General features: G+C 41.4%; 1 protein-coding gene across 1 annotated transcript in view; it reads right to left on the minus strand.

Annotated features, from left to right (window-relative positions):
• Nucleotides 1-440: 440 nt before the first annotated feature.
• LOC144195971 (adhesion G protein-coupled receptor A2-like) overlaps nucleotides 441-20,510 on the minus strand; it is a 33,354-nt gene continuing 13,284 nt past the window's right edge. Inside the window, exons 2-19 of the mRNA XM_077715896.1 lie at nucleotides 17,271-17,342; nucleotides 8,528-8,599; nucleotides 7,337-7,408; nucleotides 7,158-7,229; nucleotides 6,683-6,846; nucleotides 6,382-6,595; nucleotides 6,115-6,279; nucleotides 5,838-6,036; nucleotides 5,598-5,747; nucleotides 5,333-5,494; nucleotides 5,013-5,213; nucleotides 4,743-4,932; nucleotides 4,027-4,235; nucleotides 3,822-3,949; nucleotides 3,567-3,690; nucleotides 3,350-3,498; nucleotides 2,707-2,796; nucleotides 441-2,565 (exon numbers count right to left, since the gene is read on the minus strand). Of these exons, the coding sequence (XP_077572022.1) occupies nucleotides 1,164-2,565; nucleotides 2,707-2,796; nucleotides 3,350-3,498; nucleotides 3,567-3,690; nucleotides 3,822-3,949; nucleotides 4,027-4,235; nucleotides 4,743-4,932; nucleotides 5,013-5,213; nucleotides 5,333-5,494; nucleotides 5,598-5,747; nucleotides 5,838-6,036; nucleotides 6,115-6,279; nucleotides 6,382-6,595; nucleotides 6,683-6,846; nucleotides 7,158-7,229; nucleotides 7,337-7,408; nucleotides 8,528-8,599; nucleotides 17,271-17,342 (3,835 nt within the window). The 3' untranslated portion in view covers nucleotides 441-1,163. The remainder of the gene's footprint in view (nucleotides 2,566-2,706; nucleotides 2,797-3,349; nucleotides 3,499-3,566; nucleotides 3,691-3,821; nucleotides 3,950-4,026; nucleotides 4,236-4,742; nucleotides 4,933-5,012; nucleotides 5,214-5,332; nucleotides 5,495-5,597; nucleotides 5,748-5,837; nucleotides 6,037-6,114; nucleotides 6,280-6,381; nucleotides 6,596-6,682; nucleotides 6,847-7,157; nucleotides 7,230-7,336; nucleotides 7,409-8,527; nucleotides 8,600-17,270; nucleotides 17,343-20,510) is intronic.

The raw sequence follows: 20,510 nt of genomic DNA on the forward strand, positions 1-20,510 counted from the left end.
TCTTCTTTGCCTCGTCAAATACTGGCCCTTTTTTTTATTTGAAGTGAAATTTATTTCCATTCTTTGACCCCTTATAGGCTGTTTTTGCTTTTTCATAAATATTTTCTTATATAACCTGGAAAAGGCCCCTGCAGCTCTGTCAAGGATAAGTTATGTTGTGTATAAATAAAGTAAAATTACATATGAATAAAAAAGCTAATAAAAATGAATGAATACAGAAAACAAATTCTGGTTCTGACCCCTATAAAACACTAAAGTACATATTTTGACTGTCAAAATGCCAAAAATAGGAGCCAACGAGTTCAATGAATGTTCTATAGAGGACATTTTTAAGTACCTCTTTCTGAAATGTGAAAAATAGTTTTCAATCATTTATTTTAAACAAAGGATTTCTTTTCACATCAGTATTAAAATGTCATTACTTGAGGTGTGTCCACAAAGGGATCTTGTTATATGGTAAGTAATTCTCTCGAGTTCACTGAAAGAATTGTTTAGTCAATGACAAAAGAGGGCAGCAAAAGTACAGATTGCAGAAGCACAAGTTCCTGTTAAGACAGCTTCCTTAAAACCTGAAAATATATACGTATTCGCTATTTTTTTAGTAGCTGTCTTTCGATATCACAAATGCACATCTTCCACAATTATATTTTATTACATGGAGTGCTAAGGGCAATCCATAAAGATTAAAAAACAAACAAACAAACAAAACATCCATTCAATATTTCAAAATGTCACATTTTTTCTTTTTTAAATGGCAAAGGATTATGTACAACCAACCACTCAAACATACTTGCACACACATGCAAAATAAAAATTAGGTAAATCAAACGTGATCATGAATGGAATTGCATAAAGCTGAATGCTATAAAAATGAACAATCTTCTGAAATGCATAGAAAAATCAAAACAAAACAATAAATCTCATTAAACTTAAATCCAATATGTGCACAATCTTACAATATCATTATTAAAATAAAGCACATGCTTTTTACTGTATTCATTTTTTCCATATTTTACATCAAATTATTTGCTACTGGAAAGTAGCCGTTTTGGCTCCCGCATCCCTTTTTTTCCATCTTAAATTATACATCAATAATCGGGAGCCATTTTAAAACAGACTCTTAAAAAACTTTAAAAGTAACACTGAGGTTCATCTCCAGATTACTACACAGTGGTTTCGCTCTTCCACAAACTGCTCTTCACACCCACAGAGTTTTGGGATTGATCTGTGCCGCTCAAGTCGTGGTCCAGCTCTAGAAGTGAATTCTTCAGGTTGCCATTCGGAGCCGCAGCACCCGGCACGGTCGCCGTAATACTGTTTAAAGGGTAAGAGCAGCGCTTAGCGTCCCGCTCCGCAGCAGCCGCCGCCAGTTTCAAATTGTCTCTGCTGATGCATCGTCTGTGCGCGCCATTCATGGCCGCTCTGCTGGCCACAGAGGGGAGGAGAGGGTAAGGTTTGCGGCTGCCGCTACTACCCCCGTCGCTACCCTCCGAAGGGCTGGTGGCCAACGACTGACCGACGCGCTTTCCGTTTGTCAACGCTCCTGCGTGGCTCTCTGGGAGGCTGTGATGGATGCTCCCATTCTCTTGGACCATATGTGCTGAGCTGAGGTTCTCCAAACCAGAGGGACCCAAAGCCCCAAGGCTTCCCCCACCTCCTGCTGTCCTTAAAGCTTTGAGACGGTAGTGACCTCTACCATCCCCCCGGTGGTGATACTGGCTATTGCCTTGTTTAGTCCTGCTATTCACTTTCCTTCGCTGAGGATGCACGGGAACGGAAGAAATCACGCTGGGGAAAACATAGTTTGATGGCTTGGTGACATTGTCAGTGCTGGTGCCGGTGTTGATACCGGCAACAGCTCGCGAGGTGTTGCTCGCAGTGTCTTGCGCCACCTGCAGCAGGTTGGTGAGTTTGCAGGGCCCCGGTCCTACGCTACTGATGCCGCTCGGAGTAGACGATGACCGAGGGGATGAAGAGTTGTGCGAGTCGCCCGGTTGGTGGCCATTGATGAAAAGTTGGGATCCCTGCTCAGAGGTTTGCGCGCCACTTCCCGTCGTGCAGGTGTAGGTGGACACCGGAAGGGCGCCGCTGTGAAGCGGACAGCACGGCAGCCACGAGGCCTGCACATCCGCCCGCCGGAAGCAGTGGTGCGCCACTAGGAACACCCCCAAAGCTATGGCCACCATCCCATAGAGAGAACTAAACAGCAAGCTGACGTGCCCCGTCAGAAACACTGCCATGGCTCCACAACACCAAAGTGTCATGAACAGCAAATGAGTGGCAACCAAAGTTAAAAACTGTGTCTTTAGCGAGTACTGGTCCTCCACAGCCACGGTGGAGTTTGAAGGGCCTGCAGCGGAGTCTGTGGACAGGAGGCTGATGCTTCCTGCTAGTGCAGGTTGGCTCTCAGTCACAGGAGAAGATGGGGTGGTTCCTATGCATTCTTTGGCAGTACGGCGTCTCAGGCAGAACACAGTGCACAGGAAGTAGATCCAGGTCACCAACACCACTAGGCCGGCTGGGACAAAGAAAGCCCCCAGGCTGGGTCGCCACACGAGCCAGCAGCTGCAAAAGGAAGGAAAGAATCCATAAATGGTCAAAGCAGAACAAGAACTTCATTGTGAAACTGACCAATCACAGCGAATTATTCACTTTGCTATTAAACATAACACAAAGTCAAGGGGTCGGCATGACGATGAAACTCACTAAGGGCTGTTGTCTCCGTAGTTGCTGACATTGACAGCTGCAGTGATCCCACAAATGATGAGAGGAACTCCACCAGCTATCAAATAGAACCTTGAATAAGAGTAAAACACACACGTGTTTGACCTCGAGTGAGTCAGTGTCATATCTGTCCCCTGTTGTGACATGAATAGAGCTGTGTGAGCTTTTATTTTCTGTGCGGAGAGAGGGGTCAGTAAGGTTGTCATTTATTGCGGAAATAGTGCCATATATCCGAGTGGGCAACAAAGAGGGTTTGGAGTAGCAGCATCGAGTATGATCCCGGCTATGGGATCACAGGGGCAAAACGAGGGGAAAGAAAAGGGGTTATTTGGGAAGACAGTGCGCTCCCTGAATCTCCATCCAGATTTACAGCGACCCCTCTCTGCCCTGTTATGCTGGATTCATACATTCATCTCGCCTCCTTCTTACTGCCTTATTGCTTTTTGTGTCTTACAGAACGCCTTCGAGGTTTCATGAAGACAGAGGGACTTTAGTTGTTGGGCACAATGGCGCCTTTAATGGTGCTCAGTATGGGTGGTCGGGCATGAGAACATCTGCGCCCATCTAAAAACATAAGCCAAATCGACTCCTAATGGAAAAAGAAGAGGGGAGTTGGTGTTCTGACCTGAGCATGGGCCGTTGAGTTGGTGGAAGCGGAGAATCTCCTTCGGGTGACAGTGGCACTCTCCACATAGCTTCTTTGTAGATGACTCTGGCACTAACACCGATCCACAGCAGGGTTGACAGTGAAGAGTAGTGCAGCGTGATGCCAACCTGTTGGGTAATACTTGAGTTAAACTTTTATTTTCAAGGATTGAGAATAAATCCTTAAACCCACGTACAGCTTGACAAACAATTGGATAACTGGTCAGGGTTATGCCTCCAGCATAGATGGCTGTTGTCATGGCGATGTGGAAGCAAGTATTCAGTAATGTATGCCAGCTTTTTCTTGAAATGTGAATGGAACTGTGAAAGGGAAAAAACAAATAACAATAGTGTTCATTTCTTCCCAATCATTAACATTTTATTTCACTATATTCTTTGCTTTTAAAAATAAAATGAAAGGTAGCATTTGGGTATAATGCAAAATGAAGTACCTGTGGTATAGTATGTGAGTTATGATGATGGTGAAAAGGCAAAGAAGGAGCAGTGCAGTACAGGCATACACCACAGGATGGAGAACCCTAATGGATGCGGGTGAAGAATTGGGGAAGTCTGGCACCTCCTTGATCACAAATGAGAAAAAAAGTGAAATGATGGGCCTATAAGGACGTGCAAGTTAGAAATAGATTATTAACCTACCTGCAACACAGCGTAATTGGCGAGCACAGAGCAGCGCATTGTGGAGGTGCTGCCGTCACTGTGGACTAGCTGACATCCCTCGGAATTCCAGCCTCCCTGTTTGTTTAGTGTCTTTGGACTCCACTGGGCCCCCACAGCATCACTTCCCTGGGATAAGTGGCGTAGTGACACCCAGACAGGCTCTGAGTGATTCCACATATTGCAGCCATCTGTAGCATAAAGAAGAAAAAAAATGCCTGACTCATTAATTATTATTATTTTTATACATATATTATGCAGAAATAAGTGTACCGGTAAGGATTTTTTAATACCTTGAACATTTATCTTTATAATAAAATATTACTTTTTGAATCAAGATATCTGTACTTTCTCTTATTTATTTCAAAATGGAGATGAACGCGATTTCTTTTGTAAGGCCCAATTTAAAATTGTTGCGAAAGTGATTTTTTTCCTTTTTGTCATGTTTGTACATTCTGTAATTTCTAGATTTTTACATAACTAAATCAATACCTTTACCACTATTTATTTAAACAAAATTATCTGTACTTCTGCTTAAGGATATTGTGAGTTATTTTTCCTCTTTTGGTTGATCACCACTGCACGTAATATGTACTTCAACACTGATTCATCGCTAACAGAGCTCAAACTGGAAGAAAAAACTCTTATCTATGACATAATAGAATTAAGGGAAGAAGCTGAAGTTTAGTCTTCCTCACCAAGTCCCACAAAGATAACGGGAGTGTTGACATTACGCCTTCGGGAGTGCCCCGCATTCTTGCTTGAATTCCCAGTCAGAGGGAAAAAGCTTCCAGTTCGGAAGACAACAAATTGCAGTTTACAGTCTGCAGGTGCATCAGAAGGAAACAGAGTAGCAGGGAGGGTCACAGAGGCAACAGCCACTGAATTCTAAAGAAAGGAAAACAAGTGTAAAATGCTGACATTCACAACATCTGCATATCAAAATGGAATGAATGGTCGAAGCTCACCTTGAGAGGAAAATTGTTCAAAGATGTGTTATGAGACCCTGTGCTGCAGCGAAAACGAAGTTGTTGTTCATGTGTTAACTCTGAAGTATCCATTCCTAAAGTGGCTGTTGGGAATTCACGGCGCTCATATGCAGTGCAGGTCATACCAGTGAAGTGGGCTGGTCGAATTAAGTGGGCTTCCATTACAATGTTCCTTGACACCTGCAAAAATCATGCTTAGCTATATAAATTCTTATCTGATCACTGAATTAAAATACAATTTTAAAACAAAAATTAAAAAGCTAAAAAGACATAAAAGCAGTACAAATGAGAGTTCCCACCATAGAAAAGTCCTGCGCATGGCTGTGCAGCTGAGGCCAGGCCAGAGACTCCAAAGAGCCCACTATGGAACTGCAGGCTCGCTTCTCTCTCTGGGCCAGAGTAAGGATTTGGTCATCCACCTGCATAAGGTTGCTGCCCATCTCTACCAACACCTCTGGCAACTGGAACCAGGAAAATAACACTGATAAATTGTTGTACTCTCACCTGCAATAACAATTCTAGCCCCACTACAGTACGTCTTTGTAACATAATAAAAATCCCAACCTCTTGCAGCTGTCTGACATATTCCATAAACTTCTCCATCATCTGGGCTACATAGAGCACATCCACTGAGTCAGTGAAGCCTGCCGCCTCTAAGGTGTATTTGCGTACTTGATGGGCCAAACTGACAGCATTTGATGTGTTAATGGGACTCTGCAATGAAAGTGTTTGGCAAACACATTAGCGATGACCCTTTTTAATAGTCAGGAAATATTCATCACTTCCCGTGACGGCAGCACTGACCAGGATGAAGGTGTGCAAGACACGGGTGATGCCATTGGTGTAATGACAGTTTGTGTAGTTGCCCTCCTGCCACTTTCCGAAGCGGTCACAGAGGCGAGAAGCCTTTTTCTGTTCCACGTCACCTTCTACGGGCAGGGAAGGGTAACGCAGCTGCAGGCAGTACTGATGAGAGGTGATGCCAGCCAGGGTTCTTGGCCACCTGAAGTTTCCCACCAGATCAGAGTGTGAACGATACACATTTGAACATTCGGCTTGGATATTTGCAGCGGTTATTTACCTGAATTCGCCCCGGTTGTTAACAACTTTATCCTCTGGACAGAAGGAGGCGCTGTTTTCTAGCACTACTATTTCAACAGCACGAGAGGTGTTTCCCCTCCCTGTTGTAACTACACACTCCCACTCTCCACTGGCCTCCACGTGTACGTTGAATAGAATAAGTTCACTGAATATGAAACACAAATACAACACATATTAGTGCCCTTTTTTGATTCAAGACTTTTAAACACAGCACCAAAAGCACATTTCGTAACGATGATTAGTTTACCTGGTGATAAATGTGCAGTCGTGTAATACATTGCTCTCCAACTGGACTCCTTTCTCTGGGTCAGAGGTCACCAGCTGACCATTATGATGCCAGTGTAAAGCAGTGACTTTGTCCACCAGGGCGGCAGTGCAATGGAACGGCAATCGATCCCCTTTGAAGACCACCTGACGCTGAGAGGGCAGCAGGGTCAGGGTGTGCAGGTCCAATGGGCCTTCTGGGACAATGGAGAAGGCAACACGACTGAGAGGGGCCTACTTTATATTGATAGGATGGGTTTTGATTTGAGTGAAAAGATTCTCACCACAACTCAACTGGCTTTCCCGAAGTCCTCGTAGGGGTTTTCCCTTGAGGCTTCTGGGATAAGCACACAGGGTTTCATCTCCCAGTCGTGCTGAGCTGCTGCGGAAGAAGCCTGGGATCCAGTGCAGCCCACAGTCACATGACAGGTATTCAGAGTTGAAATTCCTGTCGAAAAATAACAACAAACCTATGACTTGTGTTGCCAAGATGGAACACTTCAGATTCATTCCTACAACATGATTTTTTTTGGAATTTAAGACTTCAGTTTAGGTTGAAAGCGGATAATATAATAATACCCTATGACGTTTTGACCAAAGGAACTCTTCAATTTAATTCTTTGGAATTTTGGTTTGCGGTCCGCATTTATTTGCATTCTCACACAGTTTACCTAGAGAAAAATGTAATTCACGATTGTGTGTTTACAATATGGGCCTAGGAAATACAGTGGCTGTTGGATGTTGATGAAAAGTACTTACACAAGCTTAAGGGATGGTAGCTCCTGAAACACGCCGGCATTCAAAGTTGATATGATATTTCCAGACAAGTTCCTAACCGAGCAAAAATGGAATGAATGGGCTATCTGCTAGTTTTACCAGACACAGAAAATCGAGACACAGTAAGTCCAAGTATACTGTACATCATTTTATGTACTTACAATTTGGTGAGATTCGTCAGTCCTTGGAACATGTTTGAAGTCAGGCAGCCAATGCGGTTGTTGGATAGGTCACTGAAAGACGAGAAAAGACCAAGACTTTAATTTGGACACTTTTGATCCATGAGATATGTCGCAAAAACTGATGATATCATGGCTCTTTCACATGATACTTCTTTGACTTTAGACACTGAATCAAAGCATATCTTCCATTTGAACACTCTTTTGATCATTAGGACATTACTTCCCGTCCAAATAAACCACTTCACCACCTATAAAACCCGATACAAAAAAAGAGAGTCTGAAGATTTCCCTACTTAAAGCTTCCATGGAATACCAGTCAGTGTTTATCACTCATAACGAGTCCCTTTGGCCTAAGTGTGATGTATTGCCACAGCCAGAGATGTGTTCTGGTGCTTGTCTGACACTACCCAGCAGAGTCCAAAGCATGTGTTTATCTCCCCCTGTTTGTTTTGAGAAGCTCCAGAACTTGCAGGGAAAACATAAGCATGGGAAGAGTGAAGGCAAGTCATGCAGGGAAGTACACATGACAGCAGCTCTGACCAACACCTCAACTGACCAGTCAACTACCTTGTGATACGTCAAGATGAGTGGTATTGTTGTGATGGTCAATAAATGTGTCATTTTATGGTTAATAAAAAGTTGATCAAATACATTTGGAATTCACTTGTTGATTCATAAAATATAAGTATATCAAGTGAGTGTTAGAGCCGCAATATTATACACAACGCTCAGTTCACACAAAATACGAGTTCAATAACGTTAGTTCTTTAGACGTATACTGGTATAACAATCGCCTTCTGTGTGCTGCCAGGTCATTCTAATCTGCCCTGGCCTCCCATTCTAATTGGATTGCAGCCAATCTGTTCGCACTTTAAAATATAAATACTTTTTAAAAGATCAATCTTTTCAACTAATTTGAATCTTCCGGAAATTACGCGATTGAGAACAATTTCTTATCACCTGATTACAAACTGAAAATGGAAGGATTTCAAGATTTTATTTTTCCATTAAAGTTTCGAGATCCTTGATACAATGCAACAACCATTGGCGCTTTTTTGTACTTTAAAAAAAAAAAGATTATTCCAATCCTGTAACCTGTCTTTACCAATGATACAACTCTTTCTATTGCTTTTTGTGCTCTGAATTGGAAGTGGGATCTCATCTACTTACAGTTTCCGGAGCTCAGACAGGCCTTGGAAGGCCCCAGGCATGATGGTGCTGATTAAGTTGTGCTTGAGATCCCTGTGGAGATAGAAAATATCAAATGATATAATGCGCACAGGGGTAATGTTGACACATCTTCACATAGACGCTTCACAGGAACGCTTTATGAAAAACAAGGGAGCCGCAAGAAAGTAATTCTCATGGCCTAACCTGGACCCTCTAGCAGAACCCAGCAGGATTCCACACAGAAATAAGAAATCTTATCCCAGCAGCCACCTGGCCTTGATGTGAGTAACATACTTCTAAAATGACGAGGGAGAGTTGTGTGACAGCTTTATCTTCTTCTGAAACTGTTCCTACTGTAATCTGCACAGTTAAGAAATTATTATTCATTTTTTTCAGGTCCCTTTGAGGATTTAATTTAATCCTACTCAAGGCATATTTCTCCACCCGCTTCCCATTCCACATCCACACCCATGTGGTAAAGAAGTTAGCAACCCCCCGCCATATCAACTTTGAGTTTACATCCAAGTTTTTTTTTTTTTTTTTTTTTTTTTACTGGTCTTGTGGGAATGTTGAGGGCCAAGCAGGTCAGGAGACTGATAGTTATCTGCAGGACATGGTCCATTCAAGTTGGAATGTCCAAGTTCCTCCACCATGAAAAGTGCCAATTTTCACCGCACGGATTTCCGTGCACGGGCTCATGAGTATTAACCCAAGCCTATACAGGATGTGGCTTTTACCTATTCCATTTTTATAAAGGATGCTACTTCAGTAGGCATGTCATTAAGGGATTCTTTATCTAAACATCTGTCTTTCCTCCCAATTCTCAGCAGTCCTTCCTTACGCCATGATAAAGCTATTTTGATCAGACAGGGGGAGGACAGTGGTTTTTGGGCACAGATTGCACAAAAAATAAAAGTATGGCACATCTGGGAATGGGCTTTTGCTAGATTATAGATACCGGCGATGGTTAACAGTACATGCTGCAGATGTTATAATAATATACCTGGCTATATAAATGACATACTACATTCAGTGCTCTTTTTAACGCCTTGGATTATTTTTGTTCCCTTTTCTTCTTTTAGATTATAATAATATGCTTGTATTTACAATCATAAATGTAATATAATGTAATCTGCCATTACTACAAACATTCATTCATTTTCTGTATTGCTTATCCTTACAAAGCTCGTGGGGGTGCTGGAGCCTATCCTAGCTGACTTCAGGCACCAGGAGGGGGGCGGCCTGAATTGGTGGCCAGCCAATCGCAGGGCACCATGAGACGGACAACCATTCCCTCTTGAATTCATACCTAGGGGAAATTTAGAGTGCTCAACCAGCCCGCTATACTTGTTTTTTAATGATCCCCGATTATCTCTGAGCCCCTGATTTCAGAACTTCAGCTATTGTATGAACAAAATATAAAAACTGTATTGTACAGGTGTAGCAAAGTACTGCAGCAGTCAATTAGAAAGCTTACAAAAAGTTGTCAGTTGTGACGTCTTCTTGCTCTACACATTTACGAACTGTCGCTAGATTAAAGTGGATACTTGGTTTGAGTAGCCCCACACAAGAACGTTACCATCTCAGCACCCTTGATTTGTGATGTCTGACAACAGCTGTCACCAAGTAAGGATAATGCCAGACCAAAAACACTTCAAAGATTCATGCATGCTGAGCATGAAAATCAAAAAGGACTGCGTTTGCGGTTCTGACAGTCTTTCTTTCTTTTCCATGACCAATAAGGACTCTTGTCCCAAGTTGTACTGTACTGCACTGACCAAAGACCGAAGAAAGCATTGGAGTTGTTGCAGTAATAAAGTAAACGTGTAAGGCTATGTCAGAAGGAAAGTTGGCAGTCTGCATTCATAAAAGATTTTAATAGAAAAAACATTTGTTCACATAATATGTAACATCAAATAAAATTATACACTTTTTTTTATAATACAAGTGGTCGGTGTCCATTGACAGCATCAAGTGGAGGTTGTTACTGTTTACTATTGCGGTGTCATTTCAAATGGCCATTTTTTTGGTCGTTTCTGTGGAGTACGTTTTGGTAGACCTCATGGACCCTTTTATTGCTCGGTGTTGCAAAGAAATTGCCTGGCTAGAAAATGAATTTCTCCTTGAGTTCAATATAAAGCGTTGCAAAGAGTTGTTCTACTGTGTCTGAAAAGCATGTTCGGAGCGTGGCGAGACATTGGAGATGCATAAAGCGTTCCAGAGTTGAAGAAATTCACTAAAAAGGAGCACAACACTGGGGACGTGAGCTCTCCACTGACATTGTTTGAGGCACGGCCCCAGAGGGAGCTGGAAAAATGACTGAGGCCAGCGAATGGCTGCTCATTATCGCTAGACTGGAATCAGGAATTTCCTGTTCCTGTAATTTTTTATGGAAAGCCATCACAATCCTGGGGCCAATTTCTTCCCTGAAATTCAATTTATCCCGCCCGCATTGTGAACGTATTTGTTGCTTCGATGTGCTTGCTGTATGTAAAATCAGAAAAAGAAAGAAAGTAAGATCTTACTGGTTCCTTATTTCCCGACAAAAGGTCAGAGGAACCATTTTTGTTCCGCGTGTCATTTCCTGTCTGGTTGCCGTCTTAGCAGAGGCCCTCACTCGTTTATTTTTACAGTTTCCTTTTTCTCCTTTTTTTTCACAAGATAGCTTTCCCCTTCTGGGAGGGGCAGGTGGTTTGGGGGATTGAACACTGAACAAAATTGTCCCTGTGTTGAGTTCAGACCCCACCTCTTTACTTCTTAACACACTTATTCACAATGGGGTCTCTGTACCGCGCCCCCAAACACACTCCTGCCTTTCCCCCAAAACAGGAAACCAGGATCTGCAGAGCTCTTGTTTTCCTACTAATTTCCTGCTTTGCTGCCCATTGCTCTGATTATTTTCTTTATTTGCTCTGCTCCCTTAAGATTGCATACCTAATCAACCTTTGTCTGCGCTTATCTGGAAACCGATTGCTTTGTAAAAAGACTAGCCCAAACCAGGTATACTAAGATCATATTTCACATGGGACAGCTCATTTTGTAATCTTATCTTCTTATTCAGTAACATGCTTGAAAACATTCAGAGCCTTCATTTAGATATGGAGGAGTAGAACAGGAGTGACACTTTTATTTTCTGCAACACTTGCTAAGTTGATTGACATGTTTTATAGTCTGCAGCAACAGGGGTGCGGTTGTATTTTGCCATGAAAAAAATTATTACCTTCCAGTCATTGTTGACCTCATTTTGGGAATTTGGAAGAACCAAAGAAACAGACGATTAATGCTATTGCTCGTGTGTCAAATAACAGGCACGTTGTTGGCCATTAATCATGTTATGCCTGTGAAAAAAACATTTCATGCACTAAGAACACTGTCTATTAGAACAGTTTAACAGTTCAGACTGAGGCAATGACAAGAAAATCTCAAATTCCCAAATTCCCTAAAGTCAAGTGTAATTTAAAAATGGACCCTGGAATATTTCCTGGGAAAAGTCAAGTGATCAAAAGACTTACTGATGACCACAGAAGCGAACTGGAACTTATTGCTATTGACTTAATGCTTGGACTACAGCAACAAAAAGTGGTACTAGAACTAGTGAAACTGTGAGCTGGGGGTGCTGGTAAAAATACCTTCCAAATGGAAAAGCCCATTTATGTCTTATCAACTTTTCCCTGGAAGTTTTCAGAATAGTTTTAGTGATATACTACTGTATATATTATATTGAATTTGGTAATTGGCTTGACTAGCAGCTATGAGTTTCAATAAAGCCCCGGAGCCATGACGGAGCTGGGCTTGTAATACAAACACCCCGCTCCTCCAGTTTATCTGGAAGGCACATCTGGAGTCTATCAAGTCCAGCAGCACCCCCCTTTCTGTTTCCTCTCGCCGGCACGCTTAACCCTTTCCTCACCCGCTCCACCCCTGTGCGATAAGCGTGAGGTTACCCAAGCAGGATGGCGCAGGGAAATGAACATTGTCAATGCATGGCACCCACAATCCTTTTAAGTAGTAGTGGGGCAAGTGCAAACACAGATGAGGCCAGACAAAAGGGCTCTGCTCTGCGATTGTATGTGTGGCCCACCTCTTCTTTGTTCTAACTCATCAACGTCATACACTTTGCTTTTTTGGAAATCTCTCGCTAAGCAAAACAAGCTCACGTTTATTTAAGACAAATTGCAGGGGCAAGTGTTCCCTCACTCTCTCCGGCCACCATGCCATCTATAGCCATCATGACTACCCCTCCCAAGAGTCGGCTTGCCTGTTTAAATTGGACTGCTTCCTAACCACTAAACGCTCAAGAGTCGCCTGTCTCCTATTTAGCAAAAAAAACACACACACACACACAAAGTACGCTCATTTTAATCAATAATAAACATAATGTGATAATGCTGCCTTAAGTATATATACCATGGATGCAGCCCAAACCTTTGCAAAAGGCCAGCTAAATGTTGCATGATGTTCTCTCCCGCCCGCAAGGGTCATTTTAGACTCTCTTGAGTTGAGGAGTTTACATAACGCCGCCAAACCGTTCCGTTCTGTCCACGGCAGCGTCCTGCTGCTCCCTCATCCATCATCATTGCTGCCCTCTGCTCCCTTTCTCCTCCCCCCCGTAAGGGTGAACAGACCTGGTAATGAGGGCCCCTTGTGCCTCGCCTGCCTGTCCTACGTGTCCCATGGCGCATAGGGGGCTAAGCTGGACAACAGCCAGGAAGCCTCAGCCCGCTTTTGCTCATTATTCTCATTACCTCGTCTCAAATCAACACAGGACAGGGCGCTGGGATCTGTTCACAACTCATAAAGGTCCCGGCTTGTTAGTGGGCCTGCGTGCATCAGCTCAGGGGTGGGGACACTTGTGGAGGCCTGTTAACTTTAAGTGTATCTTCCTCCGAACTTTAGATCAATATACTCAACTTTAATGCCATAATATTTGGGATTCTAACTGGGTAGAAAGTGTAATTTAATGTGTCATATTAAAAAGGGAAAGTTAATATAGCATAATGACCTTTATGTGAGAGGAGGCTGCTCAAAGTATTTAGTATGCACATTGTAAATGTCTTAAACCGCTCATAATAGAAAAAAGAATGTTTAAATACAAAAAAATAAAGCGCTGAGAGTTTAACTATTTTATGAGCTGAGTTATAACTGCGTTGAATGAAATAAAAATGAGTAAAACTATGACTAAAACCCAGTTCAGCGAGAGCAAACAAGCTATGAAATATTTTCTCTCCTCTCCCATTGAACTCAAAGTGGAACACCTCCTCCTGGGCCGGAATGGAAAAAAAAATACATATAATTTCATCCACAAAACCAGAAAGTGGTCAGCCAACTAACTAGCACAAAGACAAACAAACACCTATACCAGGCTCCATGACTTGATGAATGTAGTTTTGCTGTGTTTCCATTTGTCTCCATGGAACTTTCATCTCTTGCATGTTATTGTGCGTTAATTATGCATGAACCAAGAAACAATCTGCCAAGACACAGATGACCAAAAGAAACACAAATATAGTGCTTGACCATGATTTTCACTTTCACAAACAGTTTATCCATCTATGCATGCAAAAAGGTGCAACTTAACTATGTCAATATATCACACTCTTCCACATTAGCCAGGTATGATCCAATTCCAAAAGTGGAAAAGAAATGAGGTATTCCCAGTTCCAAATGTAGTTGTTGGAAGCCACGACTATTTTAAAGACTAGAAAAACACAGCTACAAGGCAAAAACAAACAAGACTAAATTGCTCCACTGCACTTGGGTGGTTTGGCCAGTTATGAAGGCGATCGTGGCTTTGAGGAGGTTTGTCCAAAAGAAAGGGCTAACTGTGTAGATTTCTGCAAAGTTGAAGCGAGGGCGGCTAAGATATTCATTTGTTCGGCCCGCTCCCAAGAACAGATAAGATTGCATTGACAAAGAATATTTCTAGTGTCAGTGTTGTCTTTTCAAACGCCTTGACAACTAATGAAGATGTCCATAATAGGAAGCGTGCACAGAGTACACATGGCACTCCTGCAAAGGGCTAGCAGTGGCTCATCTGTGATATAATGGCTAGCCTTGCTCTCTGAAAAGGAGTCAAACCTCCACCATTATCGTAGCCGTTGAGCGTCCTGACTGCTGAGATACTGAAGACAAGTTTGTGTAAATGCGCCGCCTGTAAAATTAAAGACAATTTTACTCGCTGAGAACTTAAAAGACAGTAACGGCAGCCCAAGTTACACTAGTCTTTTAGCTCAGTAGTCAGCATGCTCAACTGCTACAGTGATTTTATGGGTTTAAAACCCTGGCCAGAGAGAGGAGCAATAGAAAATGGCACTCAACTAACTACCACCAAGTGTACACATACATTCTTTTTAGACATCTTTGCTGTAAACATCAGTTAAAATGCAGTTTGTTATACTTTTCTTCCAAGGGACAATTCTGGCAACCACAACTGCCAGTATTTTTACCTCAAATTGAAGCAATTTTTGAGAAAACATTTTAAATGGTGCTCATCATCCAGTGCAACCGAGTGTGCACCGCAAAGAAAACAAATAATACAACAGAGTGTATTTGAATTTCCACTTAAGGGATTATAATCCGTCAAATAAATGTGTTTTCAAACTAAATTAAGTGTGTGCAAGCGAGTGAGTGTTTATCTACTATGCAAAGGGGAAGAGATGCTGAGCTTTTCCCTGATGTGTGTTTATTCAACCCTCGTGGGTTTGCCTTTTGATTGACCACATAATATGACTAACTGTTCACTGCGGCTCCAAATGACAAGCACATGGAAATGACATACTGGAATCAATGAGACGACCAAAACAGCAATGGCAGGTTTATTTGGCCAAATAAAAATGGAAGCTACAGGAAGGAAAACGTATAATGGCTCCATTTCCCCACAAGACATTGCAACAGAGAATTTGAATGTTGCATTTTTTACATCAAACATCAATTTTCCCATTTGCTGGAATGCAATGATCAGCGGTACGGCTCAATTAAAAGGCTGAATAAGCGGACCTCCACTGTAGAATTTCAGAGAGCCTGCAGGGAAGTGAAATGAAGCCTACATGATTTACGTTCTATGTGTTCTCCCTACAATGGACACCCACATCTCTCGATGTGAAACCTCAGTCCGGCCGCTTAATTTACTTTGTCAGCCTTTTCGGTTTTTGGGAAAAGCTTCACCCGGTTGTCTCCTGCTAGTTCCACCACTGCTGCACATACAATGGCCAGCGAGAGGCCAAGCTCAAGTTACTTTAGCCAGCAACCCTTCAGCGGCATGGGGAACGTTGTCCAGAAGTGAATAAAAAAACAAGCACTTTCATCTCACTTTACATTGAAAATGTTTCTTGGACTTGTTCTCATCCGTTCACCCATTCTTCATCAGCATATTTTCTAATGTAGCACGAGATTGGGTGACCTCGCTGCAGAGTTGCAGACAAGTGTAGAGGTAGAGATACACACATGATAATTACAGCAGCAAATTGAAGTCTATTTATAACAATTGTGAGATGTTTGCAAATGTTTATGGGTGACGCATCCGGCTGACATGTGGTACTAATACGCCTTTATCGTGTGTTTGTGAAGCTACAGCATCCTGACCCAGAGGACGAGTTTGTTGATCGCTACCAGAATGTGGTAAAGCTTTCTTCAGTTATTATAAAGCAACAGAACTGTAGAGAGGCAATCGTGCGACGATGTTATTGGTAAACACACCAGACCAATGCAACCGCTGCACAAAGATAATAACAGACAGACACCAATGTCATAGGTTTAGCACTTCACCATTTCAGTAAGTGATGAGTGCACAATTTCTGCCTCCATAAAAGAGAAAGTAAAACCGACAAGGATGATAAAAACGATTTACAATTCAATGATAGACCAGATTTTTTGGGATAAAATATGCCTCTCGACTTGTCTTATCAAATAACATAAGACGCCGGGGTACCTCAGGAAATCTCAGTCCAAAGGGACTACATTTAAATTCATTGTTTTCCTTTGAGTTTGGCTCTACTGCCAAAAAAGGAAGGTTTTCAACAAGGGATATTAAGAGGAGACAAAAGTAAGCAGAGAAGAAGAATATACAGCCATTTATGGAAGCTAGTCTGAGAAGGAACATTCAACACATTGCGCACATTTCCTACTATATTAGGATTAGTACCTGGAGAAAGGATTTTATTTCAAAATAATGATAATGTAATGTTCACATTTGTATCATTGGAAAAGGAAACTTCTTTTATCCCCCTAATTTGGGCAAATTATTTTTTAAAAAAGGACAGATGAACTACACAATTGTACCATCCCTTGACTGACTTGAAATGAGTAGCTGAGTTCAGTCATAGAGCAGAAAAGCCATTAGAGTCTTTGTAATGTTTATTTCACTTGTCTGTCATCCGTCTAACAGCTCATTGAAAGAGATAACACCACTAACAATATCTAAAGGAGGGAAGCCGACAGCCTCCCATGACGAGGGATTTGTCGGACTGAGAATGACTGAGGTGTAACCTTAACAACCTGTCAGTAGAACTAATGCATAACGAGCCCGAGCAGAGGATCATCCTCCTTGTTGGCCTTAAGCCTGCAGAATGGAGCACATGAGAGGCGCTCAGTTCCCATCATATCCTGCCTGATTCGCTCCCCAAAGGCCCCAAAGCGAAAAAGCAGTTCACACATATGGCAAACTACACACACACACACACGATACACACACACACACGATACACATGCCAGGCTGATTATTGATAAAGATTGATGAGCTACTCACAACTTCTCCAGGGCATTAAGTCCAAAGAAGGAGCCATTGTTCAGGACTTGAATTTTGTTGTGGCTCAGTATTCTGCAAAGAAAAAGAAAATCTTAACTCGAGAAGATGTTAAAATACATTTGATCATACTGACGTTTATTTTAGTGAAAGAGTAAGAACACTGTGCTCATGCCAAACAGGAGACTAAATGGTTCCAAATAAAGTTGAAATGGGAAAAAAAACATCTGGATTATGAGCGTATTGGTAATCTTGATCATCATTTTCCATGCTTTTGTACATCAAAAGGGAAAATTTTACACATAAGGCATAAGCTTTACACACGAGGTCTATAGCGTCTGGACACAGTAGTCTTATCACCGCACAGACACACTGGAAGTGAGACTGAGATACTAAGTAGCAAGGGATCATGGGAAATGGACACTCGGAGTCAACAAGGCTCTTTGGTTGTCACAATTTGAGAGTGAAGCACAAGTGGTAGGCGCTGTGATGTGGCACTCTTTTAGTAGTGAACAGAGGAAGTGTGGTTGCACTCCATAAAGGGGATGTTGGCTTTGCTTTTATATAGGAAGAAAAGACCTAATTGGCGAGATTGAAAATATTTTCCCCCACCTTCTACAAGGTAATTGCAGCATTTGTCAAAATTAAAAAGTGGTCTTAGTTTGGATATCAACATCAAAGTTCTTTTGTCTTATTGTGATTTCACTATTCCCCAAAATAAATTTTAGTATGCAAGACAAACTGTTGTTATACTTTTTTAAAAAACATTTTTAGTCATGCTGCAACTCTTCCTGCCCTCTCGGAATCTAAAATCGGGCAGTCACATCCATTCATAACATCCTCACTTTAATAGGAAGTGACCTGCTAAAATACAAACTAAAACAAACAGGCACAAACAGCACTCCTTTATTATAATCCCACCCTTCTTTTGTTAACAATGTGATCTTGTGTGCAACTATAGGACAGATACAAACAAACAAAATAAAAACCTTGTTCCTTTAAAAAGTCGCAGAGGAATGTGTTTTCTCATTTTGTAGTTCAAGTCACATTCAAAGTGTTCCTCACTGCATAATAGAAAATGTCCTGGTAAAAAAAAAAAAAACAACAACACCTTGTGTCGTGTAATATTGAGCCATAAGTAACACTCACTCATTTTGTAATAATAAATATGATTCCTCACAATTAATTCATCAATAATTCAATTTGTTGAGGCACCAAAACCAAGAATAATGTCTTCAAATGAATGAATAATGAATAGAAATGAATTATTTAGATTTTCAAAATATAAAATAATTAAAAATATAATTAAAAAAATAATGGCAGCAATGATACAGAATATTTGGTCAACTCGCAACCTGTCTGAAAAGAAGAACCCAAAATGCCGTTTTCTGGATCATACATTAAATTACATACATGTTTTTTTTTCACGACCTTGGCAGACATACTCTAGTTTTCATAGCTGCTCACAAGCTTGTCGACAGTTTTCAAGTTTACAGCCCAGGACATTGCCTAGTGGTGTCTCACCACAGGACACCAACACGAGCGCCATCATTAACACACATTTGGGGTTTTAAGATATTTTCCTTCGTACCACGTGGTGATTAATAGGGTGTTTGTGACATTAAATGTGCCTTAATCGAGACAGCGGAGCCATGAGTGCACCTTTAAAAGCAAGACTGGCTGTGAACAGTCAGTGAACCCCTCCCCAGCCCCACTTGTTTCCTGCCACATCAATAAAAACACTGCCTTCAGCTCCACGCCTTCCAAGTATAAGTTAATGATCTGATTAAATCATCTAGCCTTAGTTTACTGGAACAAACTGGCCAACATTCACTTCTTCCCTTCAGCAAATACCCTCTCGAAAAGAAAGGCAACTTGTTAGCGAAATCATTTTTGTTTTCCTGCAATTAACATAATTGCAAAGGTTGTTGGAGAAAGGAGTGCTGATAATAAGAACCTATTCGTGCTGTGGCGTGGCTCGCTTTCTAAATACTTTCAGTAATGTATTATGTTGCTTTAAGACAAGAAAAAGTAAACAACTTTGATTATGTTTGGCAGCACTGTTTATAACCTGCACTTTGGGGGTTGAGACCGAGTGTGAACATGTGCCGTTGTGCATCAGTCCAGACAGTGTACTGTATGTGCAACTCACACATACACTTCATTTGAAGAAGAAAAAAATGGAGGTCCGGCTGGTGAACACGCCAAAATGAACCCCCAATAAGCTTGAATAGGCAAAAACAAAACTCAAGACTAAAAGAATGATTAAAATGAATAAATAAAAACTAATTTCAGGTAATAAGTTTCAAATGGAAGTTCCCTATACTGATCCTATTGATATGATGAGTAAATATAATGCCTTCACCTATTTGTTTCATCATATTTCATATGTCCATGCAAATATTAAGTAGGGAGGTGCTTTAAAAAAGAAAATCTTCAACTGCTTAACCTGGACCATCTGCACCCCATGAATGGTCTCATGGGTATATAGACACTTTCTAAAAGACATTTTTATATGCATGATGGTGCCTGAATCTGAAGCTCTGCTTCTCACCACATGAGGTCTCTCACTTGACTTTGAGCAAAGCTTCATCATTATAACAGAAAGCATCCCTGAGATGAAAGCTCAAGACATCCGGAACTGGCAGAGTAATTCAAAACAGATAGAAGAGGAGAAAGTCCCATCTGGTGAAGGAACACGACATTTAATTCAATACAGACTGGTAAACTACAGAATACTTTTCTGTGACTCAGCTTTTGTGTAAAAAACAAAACAAAACAAAACATCAATCAGGCAGGCCCTATGTTTGTCTGAATCTGCAAACATAGGGCCTGCCTGATTGGTGTAACTTTTGCTACCATCAAAATGTGCAGCTTTATTTTAGTTGGATTAATATACTCAATGTTTGTCTATAGAATTGTGTTCAATATTAGTGATCCTAATTTTTGTGTTACGTAGACGTGTAGAACTGACACTTATTATTAGAGTTTAAACCGATAATTCCACCGGTTTCATTGTTGACATTCCCAAATAATCGCAAACCAAAATAGTTATATTTAAAATTTTCCACACACAACTCCAATCAAGTATTTCCAGCAATATTAAGCATTTCCAGACTTTGCACAATTATGTGTGTGTGTGTGACATGTCGCTACATTAAGGACATTGTTCTCTTATAAACAATAAAGAGAGAGTTACTCTGAGAACCAGGGCGGCCGACCTCTGTAAACAGACCGAAATAG

The sequence above is a fragment of the Stigmatopora nigra genome, chromosome 4 (genome assembly GCF_051989575.1).
Source record: "Stigmatopora nigra isolate UIUO_SnigA chromosome 4, RoL_Snig_1.1, whole genome shotgun sequence".
NCBI classification, from domain to species: domain Eukaryota; kingdom Metazoa; phylum Chordata; class Actinopteri; order Syngnathiformes; family Syngnathidae; genus Stigmatopora; species Stigmatopora nigra.